Source organism: Equus asinus, chromosome 5 (genome assembly GCF_041296235.1).
Source record: "Equus asinus isolate D_3611 breed Donkey chromosome 5, EquAss-T2T_v2, whole genome shotgun sequence".
NCBI lineage: Eukaryota > Metazoa > Chordata > Mammalia > Perissodactyla > Equidae > Equus > Equus asinus.
The window spans coordinates 104,394,999-104,410,210 of NC_091794.1; the positions used below are offsets into that span (position 1 = coordinate 104,394,999).

The 15,212-nt window shown below is 58.5% G+C and overlaps 2 protein-coding genes and 1 long non-coding RNA gene across 5 annotated transcripts in view; 1 reads left to right on the forward strand and 2 right to left on the reverse strand.

Moving 5' to 3' along the window:
• The window catches only part of DHRS3 (dehydrogenase/reductase 3), a 40,026-nt gene that overhangs the window by 7,566 nt on the left and 17,248 nt on the right, over positions 1 to 15,212 (forward strand). Inside the window, exon 1 of one of the 3 annotated variants that reach the window (XM_070511032.1) lies at positions 654 to 838. The exons of 1 other annotated variant lie outside the window; for it this stretch is intronic. In XM_070511032.1, the coding sequence (XP_070367133.1) occupies positions 809 to 838 (30 nt within the window). In that variant the 5' untranslated portion in view covers positions 654 to 808. Of the gene's footprint in view, positions 1 to 653; positions 839 to 11,453; positions 11,587 to 15,212 lie in introns of those variants that run through there. One more of the 3 variants, XM_044769715.2, reaches the window with a different exon arrangement.
• Positions 418 to 11,286, reverse strand: LOC139045367 (uncharacterized). The gene is made up of 3 exons (XR_011503623.1): positions 9,100 to 11,286; positions 2,879 to 3,045; positions 418 to 861 (listed from the first exon to the last, which is right to left on the reverse strand). It is a non-coding gene; the product is annotated as an uncharacterized lncRNA (long non-coding RNA).
• On the reverse strand, positions 901 to 2,533 carry LOC139045208 (uro-adherence factor A-like). Its single transcript, XM_070508523.1, has 2 exons — positions 2,436 to 2,533; positions 901 to 2,355 (listed from the first exon to the last, which is right to left on the reverse strand). The coding sequence occupies exons 1-2, from the start codon at positions 2,531 to 2,533 to the stop codon at positions 1,044 to 1,046; spliced, it is 1,410 nt and encodes a 469-aa protein (XP_070364624.1). The 3' UTR covers positions 901 to 1,043.

The window sequence follows — 15,212 nt, forward strand, 5'->3', positions numbered from 1 at the left end:
ACGGATGAGGCGAGGCGCACGGGGCACCTGGTGGGAACGGGGGCGCAGCAGCCCAGGCAGAGGGAAGACAGGCGCTCTGAGGAGAGGTCGCGCCCGGGGTGTCTGGGCGACTGTGAGGAGGCCAGTGTGGCCAGAGCGGAGAGAGCGAGGGGGAGGGGAGGAAGAGGGTGGGGGGAGGCAGGTCACTGATGGCAGATCACTGATGCCTCGGGTGAAAAAGGCAGACCGGCTCGAGGGTGACCCAGCTCTGGGGAACTGTGACTGTGCCAGATTTGTTCACTGATTCAGCGAGCGGGACCTGGGAGCTGCCACTGGGGCCACATGAGCAAGGTCCTCCCCTGGCGGCACTTATGTCCTGGTGAGATGACCGTCTCCGCATTGATAAAGCCCCTGATGTTTGGAAAGATGAGTCAGCTTGAGCAAGATGACTTTAATGGTAATAAAGGTTGACTCCCCCTCAAAACCGAACAGAAGCCAGTGCACTGGTGTGCAGAGCAAAGGAGGCACTTTGCTGCTCTGCTCTGTGGCAGGGCTCCTGGAGTGCTGTGGTCAGTGTTGGTCAACACTCTGAGAGGTCCTTGAGCAACTGGAGGGTGTCCAGGGAGCGGGCGCAGGATGACGAGGACTGGAAGCCACAACTTAGGTTGGAGGGCAAGTCCATGGGTGTTTCGTCGACTACTTCAGGGGCTGGAGATGGCCTCAGCTGCCTTCCAGCACAGCGGAGGCACGGGACCTGGTCCAGGTGGGGTGGAGGGCCGCACCAGGCCCCTGGGAGGGCTCAGCAGTGTAGACTGGAGCCCCGCACTGGATGCCTTCCTGCGCTTGGAACTCTCAGCAGGTGAAAGCTTCCTTTGTCCAGATCTTTCAGGGTGTGGGAGAGAGAAGGGGGGCGGGGGAGGGTGCAGGGCAGGCCCATGGTCACATCCTTCACTCTGAACTTCAGTTGTAACCAAGACCCCCGTGCCACCCGAACTGGATGCTGGCGGCTTCCCTGGGCTCCTAGTACTCTACGGGACTGTGGTACTGTGTGTGACTGTGGTACTCTACGGGAATGTAGTACTGTCGTGATTGTGGTACTCTGTAGGACTGTAGTACTGTACGTGATTGTGGTACTCTATAGGACTGTAGTACTGTCGTGATTGTGGTACTCTATAGGACTGTAGTACTGTGTGTGAATGTGGTACTGTATGGGACTGTAGTACTGTACGTGATTGTGGTACTCTATGGGACTGTAGTACTGTACGTGATTGTGGTACTCTATGGGACTGTAGTACCGTACGTGATTGTGGTACTCTATGGGACTGTAGTACTGTGTGTGAATGTGGTACTGTATGGGACTGTAGTACTGTACGTGATTGTGGTACTCTATAGGACTGTAGTACTGTACGTGATTGTGGTACTCTATAGGACTGTAGTACTGTACGTGATTGTGGTACTCTATGGGACTGTAGTACTGTGTGTGAATGTGGTACTGTATGGGACTGTAGTACTGTACGTGATTGTGGTACTCTATAGGACTGTAGTACTGTGTGTGAATGTGGTACTGTATAGGACTGTAGTACTGTACGTGATTGTGGTACTCTATGGGACTGTAGTACTGTATGTGATTGTGGTACTCTATAGGACTGTAGTACTGTACGTGATTGTGGTACTCTATAGGACTGTAGTACTGTACGTGATTGTGGTACTCTATAGGACTGTAGTACTGTACGTGATTGTGGTACTCTATAGGACTGTAGTACTGTGTGTGAATGTGGTACTGTATGGGACTGTAGTACTGTACGTGATTGTGGTACTCTATGGGACTGTAGTACTGTACGTGATTGTGGTACTCTATAGGACTGTAGTACTGTACGTGATTGTGGTACTCTATGGGACTGTAGTACTGTACGTGATTGTGGTACTCTATAGGACTGTAGTACTGTACGTGATTGTGGTACTCTATAGGACTGTAGTACTGTACGTGATTGTGGTACTCTATAGGACTGTAGTACTGTGTGTGAATGTGGTACTGTATGGGACTGTAGTACTGTACGTGATTGTGGTACTCTATAGGACTGTAGTACTGTACGGGACTGTCGTACTCTGTGTGACTGTGGTACTGTGCAGGAATGTAGTACTGTACGTGACTGTGGTACTCTACAGGACTGTGACACTGTAGTAACTATAGTACTGTAGTGACTATTATTGTATGTGACTGTGGTACTACACGTGACTGTGGTACTGTGGTGGCTATAGTGGTAACATGACCGTGGTACTATCCTCCAGGACTGTGGTACTCTGCATGACTGTGACACTGTAGTAACTATAGTACTGTAGTGACTATTATTGTATGTGACTGTGGTACTGTGGTGGCTATAGTGGTAACATGACCGTGGTACTATCCTTCAGGTGACTGTGGTACTACCTGTGGTATATAGTAGTGACTACAGTACCACCAAGACTGGTACTCTCCACTCACTGTGACACCGTACATGCCTGTGGTCCTGTAGTGACTGTGGAACGGTACCCTGTGTGGGGTGGACGTCTGCATGACTGTACCATGCTTTTTCACGTTCGTTGTCTTACTCCTGCCAGGGGCAGGTGTGACCCGCAGCCCATTTCTAAGATGCAGGTGAAGTGAGCTGCCGTGGATGCGTCGCCTAGGGCAGACTTTGACCCCAGGATTCCTAGCTTCAAAGGCAGGCCCTTTCCCCTGGGACAGATAACCTCGGCCCCAGTGAGGGTTATGGAGAGGTCAAGGGACAAGCAGTTAAATAATGGGGCCTAGTCCACAGAGGGTTCTGGAGAGAGGACTGATAAGCAGGGTTGGAGTGCCTGGGATGTCGGGATGTCGTTAGGCACTGAGTTATTTGCACACAGTGAATGGGATTCTCACCCAGGGACTGAGGCCGTCCTGGCGAGCAGGGTTTGCTTTGAAGAGCCCAGCTGTATCTCGCTCCTCCGACTCCCTGAGTAGCATGAATAGCAAGGAGCCCGTTCTCAGGGACGAGGAGTGCTAGCTCCTTCTGGCGAAAGCTGAAGTTACTGAGGGCTCTGACGGTGCTGAGGAGGGAGAGACACTGAATGAAGGGAAATCCTAGAAGACTTCTTGAAGGAGATGGCAAGCGAGGGCAGTGCAGTCAGGCTCACTCTTTTGCTGGCTGTAGAGCCCTTGGAGGATCTGAAGGAAGTATAACCCTGTCCGGGAAGCATGCACGGAGATGCACATTTTATGCTAAGGAGTCCTTGGGCCCCCGATGCCTGTCCCGGACGCAGGGTAAGGAGCTTTGGCCTGGATCCGATCAGAACCCATCCAGCTCCTCCAGGCTCGGGTTCAGATCAGGACTGGAGCTCAGGTCAGACGCGGGGGCCCGTCTGGTGTCCTGCGACGCAGAAGCCAGGGCCAAGCCCAGGGGGAGATAGGACAGATTTGTGGCCTGGTAGCAACAGTCAGCCTGGCAGAGGCCACCTGGCCCACGCCCCTCTGACTCCGTGGCCATCCCCTGCTTTGGGAAGTGTGACCTCGAATTTCCTCTCCAGTGGCCTTTCAAAGATGGGGCTAGAAAAGCAGAAATGAACCCTGCGATCGTTTTGTCCACACTGAAACCTGCTCCTGGGGAGGTGTTTACACATCGTCTCCTGTCTGCACGTCCCGCTTCTGCAGACCCCTGCCCCATCTGAGCCCCGACAGCGCCCAAGGCAGACCCCAACCCCACTTGAGGTTCTAGGACCAGGTTTTCAAACGGGGTCGACAGCACCCGCCGGGCTCCAAGGAGGCGGAACCACGTGGGAGGTGGAGCAGATAGGGTTCTCAGGAGCCCCCACCACGATGTAGCTAGATCAGCGCACAGCTCAGAAGTCCGTGCATGATTTCTGTGTGTGCTCTGAAGGAGTGCCACTGCTTGGAAGAGAAGAAAACTGTGCTCAGAAATTGCCCGGGACACACTCCTGTCCCCAGCTGACCCTTAGCTGGACCTGCCAAGTGTCATCTCCCTGAGGCCTCAACCTCTGGCTCCTTATTCCAAGGTGAGGAAGTCTGTGGACTGACGTGTCCTTCTCTTACCTTGTATCTTTGCCCCTCAGCAGAGGGCCCCCCACTCCCACCCCAGGCGGCTGGAACGCCAGGCCCTGCCCAGCCCTCAGCCAGGGCCCCTCCACCACCAGTAGGGACCCGTGCGCTAGAAGCCCTAGTCACTCAAGCAGGACTGAGACAGCCCCCCGAAGGGGGCCCAGCCCAATTCAGCTCCCAGCCCTGGGAGAATGACTTGGCCACCCTGGCATTAAAGCCGAGGGCTGGCCCTTGGGCGGTGGCACAGCCCCCAAGGTCTGTGAGTGGTAGAGGCCAGCCTGCCGGCCAGGGCTGCCAGGAGCTAGCTCCTAATCCCATGAATCCTAGGGCAACCTGGCAACCTGCTGTGTGACCTTGGGCAGTAACTTTCTCTCTCTGGGCTTCAGTTGCCCCAGCTGAAAATGGAAGGGGTGAAGATCCAGTGAAATAACGTTAACCTCCTAGTTCAGGGTGAGAGCGTTTGCAAGAAAGGGGGGCTCCCTCCAGTCGGGTTGGGGGAGGGGACCGAGGACAGCCCCCAGCCCCCACTCTGCACCTTTTGCTTCGTGGACCAGGTGCTCTGCTGGGACGAGGGGCAAAGGACAAAGAACCTGCTGGCCGGACTCGCCCTGGTTCTGGGATTCCCCAGGGAGGGGAGAGTTCCGCCGGGGCCACAGAAGGCCTCAGGAATCCCGACCCTTTCTAGACGTCAGGGGGAGGGAATCACTCTCCCCACAGGGAGGGCTCAGAGGCCGGCAGCTTCCCTCCCACTTGGGGTCTCAGACCCTGCTGAGATGACTGGCGGCGACAGCCCCTTTCCTCATGGGCAGCGGCTGGTCCAGTGCATGCCCTTCTGCGGCTGAGGAGCGGATGCTGGTCAAGGGCCGGGCTCTGCTCTGGTCCCGGCTGCCCACTCCCCTGACAACCACCAGCTTCCCCTACGTGGGCATGAGTCATTTTCATCTCTGCGTCCAAACAGCTTCACTGGTCAGGGTTGGGCTGTGGTGAGGCCAAAGTCCCGGGTTACCATGGCAACTCACCATGCTTTGCGGCTGCCTGTTGCCATGTATCTTCTCCAAGACACAGTAAGATCTTCGGGGTCAGGGACATGTCCTCTTACTCACCAAGTGTCCTGGGCACCTGGCAAGGTATGTGGCACACAGTAGGTGCTTAATAAATGTTTGCTGCCTGAGTGAATGCATGAACGACCCATCAGAGCGAGTTAGAGCCATGTTTACTGAGCACCTACTGTGGGCCAGGCACCATTCTGGCACTTGACGCATAATCAAGTGTTTTGCTGCCCACAGGAAGCCCCAGCATGGGGGCTGCTGTCGTCCTCTTCTTACTGGTCAGGACTCTGAGGCTCGGTAACTTCAGATCTCGCAGCCACTAAGTGACCAAGTAGGATTTGAACGCACGGCGTCTGCTCTCAAAGCAGTGAGTTTCGTTGCCTCTCAGTTAGTCATTCTGTGGCACGGCACAGATCGTGTTGACAGCCCCAGCAGAGTGTGGGCAGCACATGCCTTTAGCAGCCAGGGAGGCTAAATGGGTCAACAGCGTTGATTACGGCTCTCCTGACGGTGGGTCCGGCCATGTCCTTCAGGCTGGTTTATTGACGCTTGTGACCGGCCCGTCCCAGGGTAGGCCCCACTCCCGGCACGCCTCCAGCAGCTCCCACTGCGTGGTCTTAGGCAGGCCCTCTCCACCACGGGGCCACTCCCATCTGCCCCTTGCTGCTTAAATCCCCAGCTCCCAGTCGAGTGGACAGACTGGAGTCCTCTGTCCGGCAGTTCTGGAAGGGTCCCGGAATTGGGTCTCCCTGGCTGTCACTGGTTTGAGCCTGGAGCAGTCACTAGTAATGGTTTAATGATAGATTGGCCAGCTGTGCATCACAGGCCTGTCTCTGAGCCAGGGGTGTGCCAGCCCCAGCCAAGCTGCGGTGTTTGAGAGTGGGAAGGTGGGCTTCTGTGGGGGAAATTGGGGTGCTGTTTACCAGGAAAAGGGGAGCGGGAGCAGACGTCCAGTACTCCTCCTTGTGGGAAGACCAGTCCCCTTCTCGGTCAGCTCAAGCAGAAACTTCCAGGAGATCCAGGCCTGCCTGTGAGCCAGTCCTCCCAGGTCTGGTGCTGCAGACCTTATCAGGTCATTTACTGACACTCATGGGTGAAAAGGACAGAATGGACTTTTCAGAGTTGAGCTGAAAGCTCCCTGCCCTCAGGGAGATTGTAGTTCAAAGAGACTCAAGGTGGCCTGGCAGGTTGTCAGGAGACTTTCTTTGTAAGCTTTTCTAGAGGATTTAAGGCCACTGTGCTAGGAGAGTAAAGGAAACCCCTTTGCTGTCACTGTTCACAGCTGTTTCCCTGGTGTGAGAAGCCACCTCTCCCTCCTCTCTGGCTGCAACCAGAAAGGAGCTAATCCCGGGTCCTTCCAAGGTGGGAGGAAGAGTCAGGGGTCAGGGGGACCCAGTCGAGCCCAGCTGGCGAGCCCGGCACGCCCTGACCTCTCAGGGCCCAGCAGCAGGTCATCCTGGGGAGCTGGGGCCAGCGTGACCGCAAAGGGCAGCGTGACCTTCCTGCAGGCAGGCAGGCCTGCCAGACACACCCACATGGAGTCAAGCCACCCTTGGCTCCCACAGCCGGTGTCCTCACGTCCCTCGTGGCAAAGAGGAGGAGTCTCACCCCACTCTCCAGGCCGCCTCCCCGGACGCAGGCAGCAGGGGAGCACGGGTCTCCAGGCCCACCAGGGGCACGGGGCAGGGAGGGCCAGGAACGCCGTGTGCCCTCCGAGGGCTCACGCCTCCTCTGCTGCCAGATCCCCTGGCCTGGTTTGGGGGCCACCTCTGGAGCCTTCGTGTTGGCAGATGTCTGAGCGTGTGTGCGTGTGCATGTGTGTATGTGCGGGTGCACCTGTTTTCCATTTTTTCTTTCTCAAGGAGCCGATATAGAACAGTGAATCAGACTGTGAGCTCGAGAGTCAACAAAGCAAAGTTCCTGCGCTGGCTCTGCCACTCACGGCTGAGCGCCCGGGGCACGTCCTAGACCTCTCTGAGCCTCAGTGTGGTCATCTGTACAATGCAGATTCAGTGAGATCATCCCTCGGACGTCCTGGGCATGGCGTGAGCGCTCAGGAAGTGGTGGCCATGATGGTGAGGCTGTGGGCCGTGTTCCGCCAGCTACTCCAACCCTTCTCGTGCACGCTTTACGAAACCCTCAGGCATTTCTTTACAACCGAAACGGTTTGTTTGAAGCAATGCTGATAGGTTAGCGGGGGAGGGGCTGCTGTGCCCCTGGGGTCCCACAGACTTTGGGGTTCAGACCCCACTCCTCCTGCTGGAGGCCTTGGACAAGCCCCCTAATCTCGCCATCTGAGCCTCCTGGGGCCTCTCTAAGACACCGCCCCCAAGTCGGTGACCTCAGATGGCACGGGGACTCTCCTACAGGTCTGGAGGTCAGAAGTCCGAATGGGTCTCACTGGGCGACAATCAAGGTGTCAGGGCTGCCTTCCTCCTGGCGGCTCCAGGGGTTAAATCTGCTTTCTGGCCCTTTCCAGCTTCTAGAGGCCACTAGTCCGTGGCTCGCGGCCCCTTCCCCCGTCTTCAAAGTCATCACTCTGAGCCGGCTTGAGTAGTCACAGCGCCCTCGGGCTCTCTTCTTCTGTCCCCCTCTTCCACCTCCAAGACCCCTTGTTACTCGCGGGGCCCACCTGGGTAATCCGTGATACTTTGTCTATTTTAAAGTCAGCTGAGTAGCAAATTTAATTCTATCTGCCTTTCCCAGGTAAGGCGGCATGCTCACAGGCTCTGAGGATTGGGACCTGGGTCTCCTGGGGGAGCCCTTTATTCTCCGGCCACACTCTCTGAGCCTCGGTTTTCTCATCTATAAAGTGACAGCTCTAGTCCCAAACCCCAGGGCCACGGGGAGGGTTCCAGGAGACTGTCGAACATGCCAGCTCCGCAAGTGCAGGTGGGAGCTGCCCTGAGCACCTGCCGAAAACAAGCTCTGCTCCAGGTGCCACTCAAGATGGCCAGGGACGGAAGATGTCAGAGCGCCAGCAGCAGAGCCCATGGCAGTGTGACTAGGACAGGAGAATGTCATCGGGGAGGGTTTGCCCTTGGAGAGCAAAACAGAAACAGGGAAGTTCAGTTGACCCCGCACTGGGTGCGCAGCTGCTCCACGAGCAGGCTCGGGGTCACCCTGGAAGGCTTCCTGGGGGGTCGATTTGGCAGGAGGGAGGGGCATGCAGGGGGCTCTCCAGGTCCCAGGGACAAGGTGGGCATTGCAGGGAAGAAGCACACAGGGTTCCGGGTCCCTCCGTCTGGCTGGGATGATGGACCAGTGACCCTCAGTGACATCATGGTGTGAGGGGTCTCTGATGGAGCAAACCGTGGCACGAGGCAGCGATGAGCACAGGGCGGGGCTTCCAACCACTCTGACATTGTTGCTCACAAAGGACTTCCTTACACACTAAGTGATTTACGGGGACAATCTGATTTGCTCCTCGGAGCAACCCTATGAGGTAGGAGCTATTACTGACCCCGTTTTAAAAATGAGAAAACTAAGGCTCAGAGAGGTTAAATACTTGCCTAACATCACACAGCACACCTAGTCATGGGATTTGAATCCAAGCAGTCTGGCTTTTGGGGAAGGAAGGCTGGGACTAAGTTCTAAGGTGAAGCATCAAGGATGAGGCGGAGGCCGGGGAAGGAAAACATCCCAGGCGGAGGGGAAGAGCGTGTCTGGAATGCGGGAGATGAGAGAGTTTGGCCCCTTGGAGGAATCCCAGAGAGTTTGGCCTGGCCAGAGCAAAAGTATGAGTGGACAGTGTGGGAGACGGGCCGGGCCGGACCTCACAGAGCTCCATGGCCTTGGGGCAGAGTCTGGACTTGGCTGGGAGAGCACTAGGGAGCCAAAGAAGGGGTTCTACAGGAAGCAGGACCAGATTGGGGTCGCGGACGGTGAGGGAAGCCTGATCTTCCAGCAGACTCCTCTGCTGGTGGAGGGACGGGCCCCTCTCTGAGGACCACTGGCATCCCTTCCTGCAGGGCGCGTGCGGAGGATGACCCGCCTCACCTGCTTCCCGGGCCGGGGCCCACGCAGTCTGCGCTCAGCGTGGCCTTCGCAGGATGTGCTGCCCAGGCCGTTTCCGGCTGCAGTGTCCCACCATGTCCCCGGGACTCCCAGCCCTCTGGGCTCAGATCACCAGCCTGATAGCCTGACGCCAGCCGGCCGGAAGGGTCAACTCCGTGGCATTTGACCTTCGTCCAGCAGAGATGAAACCGACTCCTAATTAATAGCCTGTGGGATGGAGAGTTACCTTGGCACAGCTTGCAAGTAATTTAAAGCTTGTCCTCGGAGGCCAGTCCATAAATAACGCTTAATTAGCTGAAGGTCTCCTGGGGACACGGCAGCCGTGTGTTACTGGGCCCGCCAGCTCAGGGACCTCGACTTTCAGGCTGGGGTAGCAAGGGGACACTGAAGGTGTCACCCTGATGCAAAGTCTGTCTCTTCTTTCCCAAAACAGCAGCTCCGGTCTCTCCTCCGGCAGCAGCTCCCAGAAGGGCTGCCAGGGTTGGGGGCCCAGCTCAGCTGCTTCCTGCCCACGCCCTTGACGTTTCCAGGACCTCAGGGCCTCGTCTCTAAAATGGGCCAATAGCTCAAGCCCACAGCCCCTTGAGGACTTGCCTAAATGTACGGGTCAAAATTAAGGAGAAGGAATTTAGAGCTTTTTGGATTTGGGGACCGAAGCTAAGGGGTTGCGTGCGTGTGGCCTCACTGTAGCTCTTAGAGCAGCTCCTGAGTGAACACTGGCGAGGGCGATGTCACATGGTTGCTGCCGCCCCTCAGTCTGATCCACTCCAGGCCGACTGCTCTCACGTCGCACGTGTGCGGGCAGCTCTGGGTCAGCTGGCCGTTGTCAGCTGTCTGTCCAGGAGGCGGTGTCCGCTCTGCGTCACGGAGTGGCTCTGTCGGAGCCAGATTTCCTGCTGCCCAGGGCAGGGGCAGAAGGCCCGTGACTTGGCATTCCAGCCCCCTGGGTATTGCCCTGGCCAGCTCCCCGGGTGTGTGACCTGGGCAGCCCCACGGGACCCCACGCTCAGAAGGGCCCAGCACTAACGCCCCGCTGTGGCTGTCTTGAAGTTGTCAGCAATTTTTGAACACGGGGCCCCAAATTTTCGTGATGCACAGGGCCTGGCAAATTATGTGGCCGGTCCTCGTGAGAGCCACCCCGCACTGGCTGTCATCTTCATCCCTCCCAAGGTCCCCTCAAGGACGTTGTCGCCCACCTCACAGGGGCGGCAAAATGACGTCGTCATTCATTCGTTCACATATTCACAGCCACCTGATTCCCAAGCTAGGGGTTCACCATGAGCACCTTGGTTCCAGAGGGTGTGTGTTGGCGACGGGGAAACAAGTGGAAAATCACTGTTAAAACTTCAGATAGTGACAAAGTGCTGTATAGATGACACAGCGGGTGCTGTGAAGGGAGAGGGCGTGAAAGACGAACTTCATCGAGGGGCGCTGGCCGGGCTCTGGTGTGAGGCTGGGCCTCGCTGCCGTCCTGGGGTGCTTTTCAAAGCTCTGAGGTCATTTCCAGATTCCCTCAACCCCCACAAGGACTTCAGTAAGTGGAGTCCAAGTAGGGGAGCCAGTGAGGGGGCTCCTTGCGCCCAGGGGACTAGTTAACCATCCCCCCGCAGCCCTGGCTTCTTGAACTAAACCCAGAAGGCTGAGTTTGGGGGCAGGTGGGGGAGGAGGGCGGCTGCCTGGCTTTCTCTGAGCAGCTCCAGTTCCCACGGCCGGCAGCACGCCCTGAACCTGAGGCCTCCCCCCCCCCCCCCCCCCCGCGTCCGGGGAGGGTTTCTTGCACTTTTGACCTTCCCCACGGTGAGCAGAGGGAGGCCAGTTTCGATTCTCAATTCCCCAGACGGAGATGGTGAAGCCCAGAGACGCCAATGACTCATCCAAAAGTCACACAGCAAATCAACTCCAGAGCAGAGTGCCGGCCTGCCGGGCCCCAGCCAGGCGGCTTTCCATTCCAAAGGGCAGCTCAGGCCCGGGAGCTGCCAAGGCTGTGCAGTCCAGGGCCGCTCCCGGAGCTCTCTGGAGCAAACCGCGGCCCCCTGCTTGGTGGAGAGGGGGAGCGGCTGGTGGGCAGCCATCAGGACACTTTGGCCTCTGCGTACACCTGGAGGAAGGCCTCCTGCGCGCGCCCCAGAGGAGCGAGCTTCCCAGAAAGCCGAGCGCAGAGGCGGGCACCTCCCCAGTGGGTCGGGCGGAAAGCCCAAGGCTGACCCCGGAGGAGGCCGGGCCCTGGGTTTGGAGGCCCCCCGGGGAGGCAGAGGATGGGGTCCCTCGCGGAGCGGCCGCCCCCAGATGGGTGGAAGCCGCCGGCCCCAGGGATGCTCCGGAGGAGGGAGGCGGCGCTGCAGCTGGGCCGGGGCCTGCCAGGGGGCGCGGCGGAGGGCGGCGGGCCGGTTCACGCGGCGGCCAGCAGACTGGCTGCGTGTTGCAATGTCTGGTGGCGTCGGCAGCATCCTGTCCGCGCGCGCAGCTGGGGTAAGCTCAGGCCGGCGCGCAGGAGCGTGCGGCGCGGCCGGGCCTGCAGGCTGCTGGCACCTTGCATCTCATTTACAGCTCCGGGTTCAGCCGCAGGTCAGCGGCGCCCGTGACATCACGGCGTTTGTTTACCGCCCGCTCGCCCAGGGGAGGAAGCGGGCGGTCCCCGCCGCGGGAGGGGGACCCCGTCCCCACGCCCCCATCCGCGTCCGGGACCCCAGCCCGGCCCCTCCCCGTCTTTTCCCCATCCGAAGCCCCAACCTCAAGCCCCCATCGGCGCCCCAACCTCCTCCCCAATCGCGCCCCCCCATCCGCGCCCCGACCCAGCCCCTCCCCTCCCCTCCCCACCTCCCACCCACCCCCTTCCTCTACCCTTTCCACCCCTTTCCCGTCCGCCAAGTGGGATCGCAGCCCAAGCCCCACCCAGGACCGCAGCCCAGCCCCGCCCCGCGCCCTCCCGGGACCCCCGCGGGCCGCCCCCTCCGCCTGGCCCTGGGGCCATTTCAGAAGGACTTCCCGGAGCCTCCCGCCAGCCCCGCCGAGGTGTCCCCGCGGCTCCTCCCGCCACCCCCGCACCCACCCTCGGCCGCTTTGTTGTTGGAAACCGTGTGTTTACCAGCGGCGCTGGTGGGTAGCTGGCCTGCTTGGCCGCGTCCGGGCACCCTGTTCCTGGGGAGGCGGCCCTGCCACCTGGAACTGCTTCCTCACCCCCCGCCGCCCCTCCTCCTCCCTCTGCTTAAGCTGAGTGTTCTGGAAGCTGAAGGGACCTGGGGATCCAAGTCCGGGACCTTTCTCTTCCTCCATACCCAGGACTTGCCAAAGCCGACCCCCGCCCCCCCGGAGAGGGAGGCGCAGGGGCTCCTGCGTGGCGCCCCCTTCTTGCATTTTCTCAGGCTGAACCGTTTGGGGTCGTCCTGGGACCCCCCTTCCTCTGGCAGCCCAACCTGCAGCCCCGCGGAGGCCTCCTCTTCGTCACCTCTACCGCAGAGCACCCCAGCCCCGGCCACCTGTGGCACCTGTCACCTGTGTGTACAGCAGCTCCTAGCTGGCCCCCCTCCACTGGTGTGGTTCCCACCCCCGTTCCAAATCCCCAATCCAGCAGTCAGAACTCATTTCAAAATCCAAGTCAGAGGGTGTCAATTCTCTGTTCACAACCCTTCCGAGGGCTTCCAGTGTCACTGGGAAGAGAATTCAAAGCCCCTCCCCCCCAATGGCTTCAGCCCCACACCCTTGCTTCTCTCTCCACCACTTGGCCTCCTTGCTGTCCTCCAGCATACCAAGCTCATTCCCACCCCAGGGCCTTTGCACTGCCTGTTTCCTCTGGCTGGAATGCTCTTTCCCTAGATGTCTGCATCGCTCCCTCCTTCACTTCCTTCAAGTCTCTGCCCAAATGTTACCTTGTCAGAGAAGCTTTTTCTGTCCCCCCACATCTAAATACCATGCCCACGCCATAATCACCCCCACCCAGCCCCCCTACAAAGCTTCCTGTTCCTCCCACGCACTTTTGGCCACCTTTATACATTGTGCAGTCAATCGTTCGTGTGTTTATTGTCCTCCATCTTTCCCATGCACACAGGAAAGCCAGCTCCAGGAGAGTGGGTGAGTTCATGTCCCACTGTACCCTAGGACCCCAGCAGTGCCTGGGACGTGATCCCCTCTCAATGAACACTCCTTGAATGAGTGAGTGAGTGAAGGAAGGAAGGAAGGAAAGAGGCGGGATGGGGGTGGTGAAGGAGCTTGGCTTTGGGGCCCAGGGTCCATGTTGCTCTGAAACTTTTGGTGGTGCGGCCGGCGTGAGTTACTCTGCCTGTCTGAGCGTCATCCCTGCACTGGGCGTAGGGCCCCATTTCTCCGGAGGACGATGCTGAGGACGTGCCCGTGCCGGAGAGTGGTGGGCAAATGCCGGGCCCCCTCCCCTCCTCGGTACCCCCCTCAAGGTCACCTGATGGAGGACCTGAAGGAAGGGTCTTGGGGCTTCAGCCCGTGACTCAGGCTCGAGTCTCTCCACCCGGTGCTCCGTGCTCCGCACACCAGTGCACTCGGGGACAGAGAGGACGCGCAGCCCCGGGCCGGCTCGTAGGCTGTTCCCGTTGTGAAAAGACGCGTGAGCGCTCGAGTTTCCCGCTGGAAGTGGGAGCTGTTCTGCTCTCCCTGTGAGTGAGCGAGCCCCTGAGCCAGTTTCCCTGGACGGTTTCCCCGGTGGCCCCAGAACCAGAAAGATTCACAAGTCACATGCCGGGAAGGGAGGGGGACTTAGCCAGTTGTCACACTTGGTTTCTGAGCAGTTGCTACAGATGTGGCTCTTGGCAGGTGGAGGGGGGTGCCTTCTGTCCTCGGGGACGTGAGGCATCCATCACGGAGGGAGACGTGTGTCTCAGCGAGTGGAAAGGAAGAGATCCGGGAAGGGAAAAGCAGGGGCGTGCGCACATGTGTTTATAGCAGCTGTGTTCATAGCGGCAGAAGCTGCCCCCAGGGTGTCCTTCAGGAGGGGGAACCTGCCCACAACGTTGTGTCATTCAGCACTTGAAAGAAAGGAGCTCTCAAGCTGGGAAAAGATGTGGAGGAGCCTCAAATGCACGTTACTAAGGAAAGAAGCCAGTCTGAGAAGGCCACACACTGTGTGATTCCACCCATATGAGACTCTGGAAAAGGCCAAGCTACGGAGACAGTGAAAGGATCGGATCGGGTTGCTGGGGGTGCGGGGAGGGGGAGAGGAACAGGTGGGGCGCAGGGGCTGTCAGGGCAGGGGGACTATTCTGGGCGACGCTGCAGTGGTGGATACAGGTCTTTATATGTTTATCCAAACCCATAATTCTGTGGAACAACACCGAGCGCAAACTCCGGTGTAAATGATGGGCCTGGGGTGATCATGACCCGTCAGTGTTGGTTCATCAGTTGTAACAAAGGTGCAGTCTGGTGCCAGCAATAATGGAGGAGGCTACGCATGAGTGTGGGCAGAGAGTATGCTGGAGAGCTCTGCACCTTCTGCTCAGTTTTCCGCGAACTTAAAACTGCTCTAAAAAAATAAAGTTTTTTAATAAAAAATTATTTTTCAAAAGCCGGGATAGGACTAGGAAGCAAGTGTCTGTGGGGGTAGGGGCATTTTACATGAAGGCCTCACAGGTAGAGTCACTTGAGCAGGAGCTATAAGAAGAGAAGGCAGGGCGAGAGGGCTACTTGGGGCAAGAGGACAGTGAACAGTTGGTGCAAAGGCCCTGAGGTAGAAGTGGATGAGGTGGTTATGCAAACAAGGAGACCAAGGTGGTGCAGACCAGTCAGCCCTGGGAGGGGAAGAGCTGAAGGTGGAGAGATGGGAGCACACTGGATTGGAAAGGGCCCGTGGTCATAGAAACTCTAGATTTCACTCTGGGTAAGACGGGAGGCACTGGGAGTTGTGAGCAGAGCGTCAAGGTCTGACTTACATTGTAGAAGGATCTCCCTGGCTGCTGTGTTGAGAATAGACCGGGGCAGGGCGGGGGTCGGGGGGCCAAGGTCAAAGCAGGGAGTCCCCTGCCCACTTGCCTCGGGCTCCTCGGGCCAGGCCTCTCTGGGCCGCATCCGGAGAGTAAGGAGACAGGACCTGCCTGTACTAGTTTCTGTCGCTGCCACGACCAGTGACCATAAGC

Excerpts from the sequence above, each read along its gene's own strand:
- LOC139045208 (XM_070508523.1), bottom strand. The coding sequence starts at position 2,533 with ATGCAGACGTCCACCCCACACAGGGTACCGTTCCACAGTCACTACAGG. Across the intron at positions 2,356-2,435 it reads GGAGAGTACCAGTCTTGGTG|CCACCACAGTACCACAGTCA; the intron begins GTACTGTAGTCA and ends TTACCACTATAG.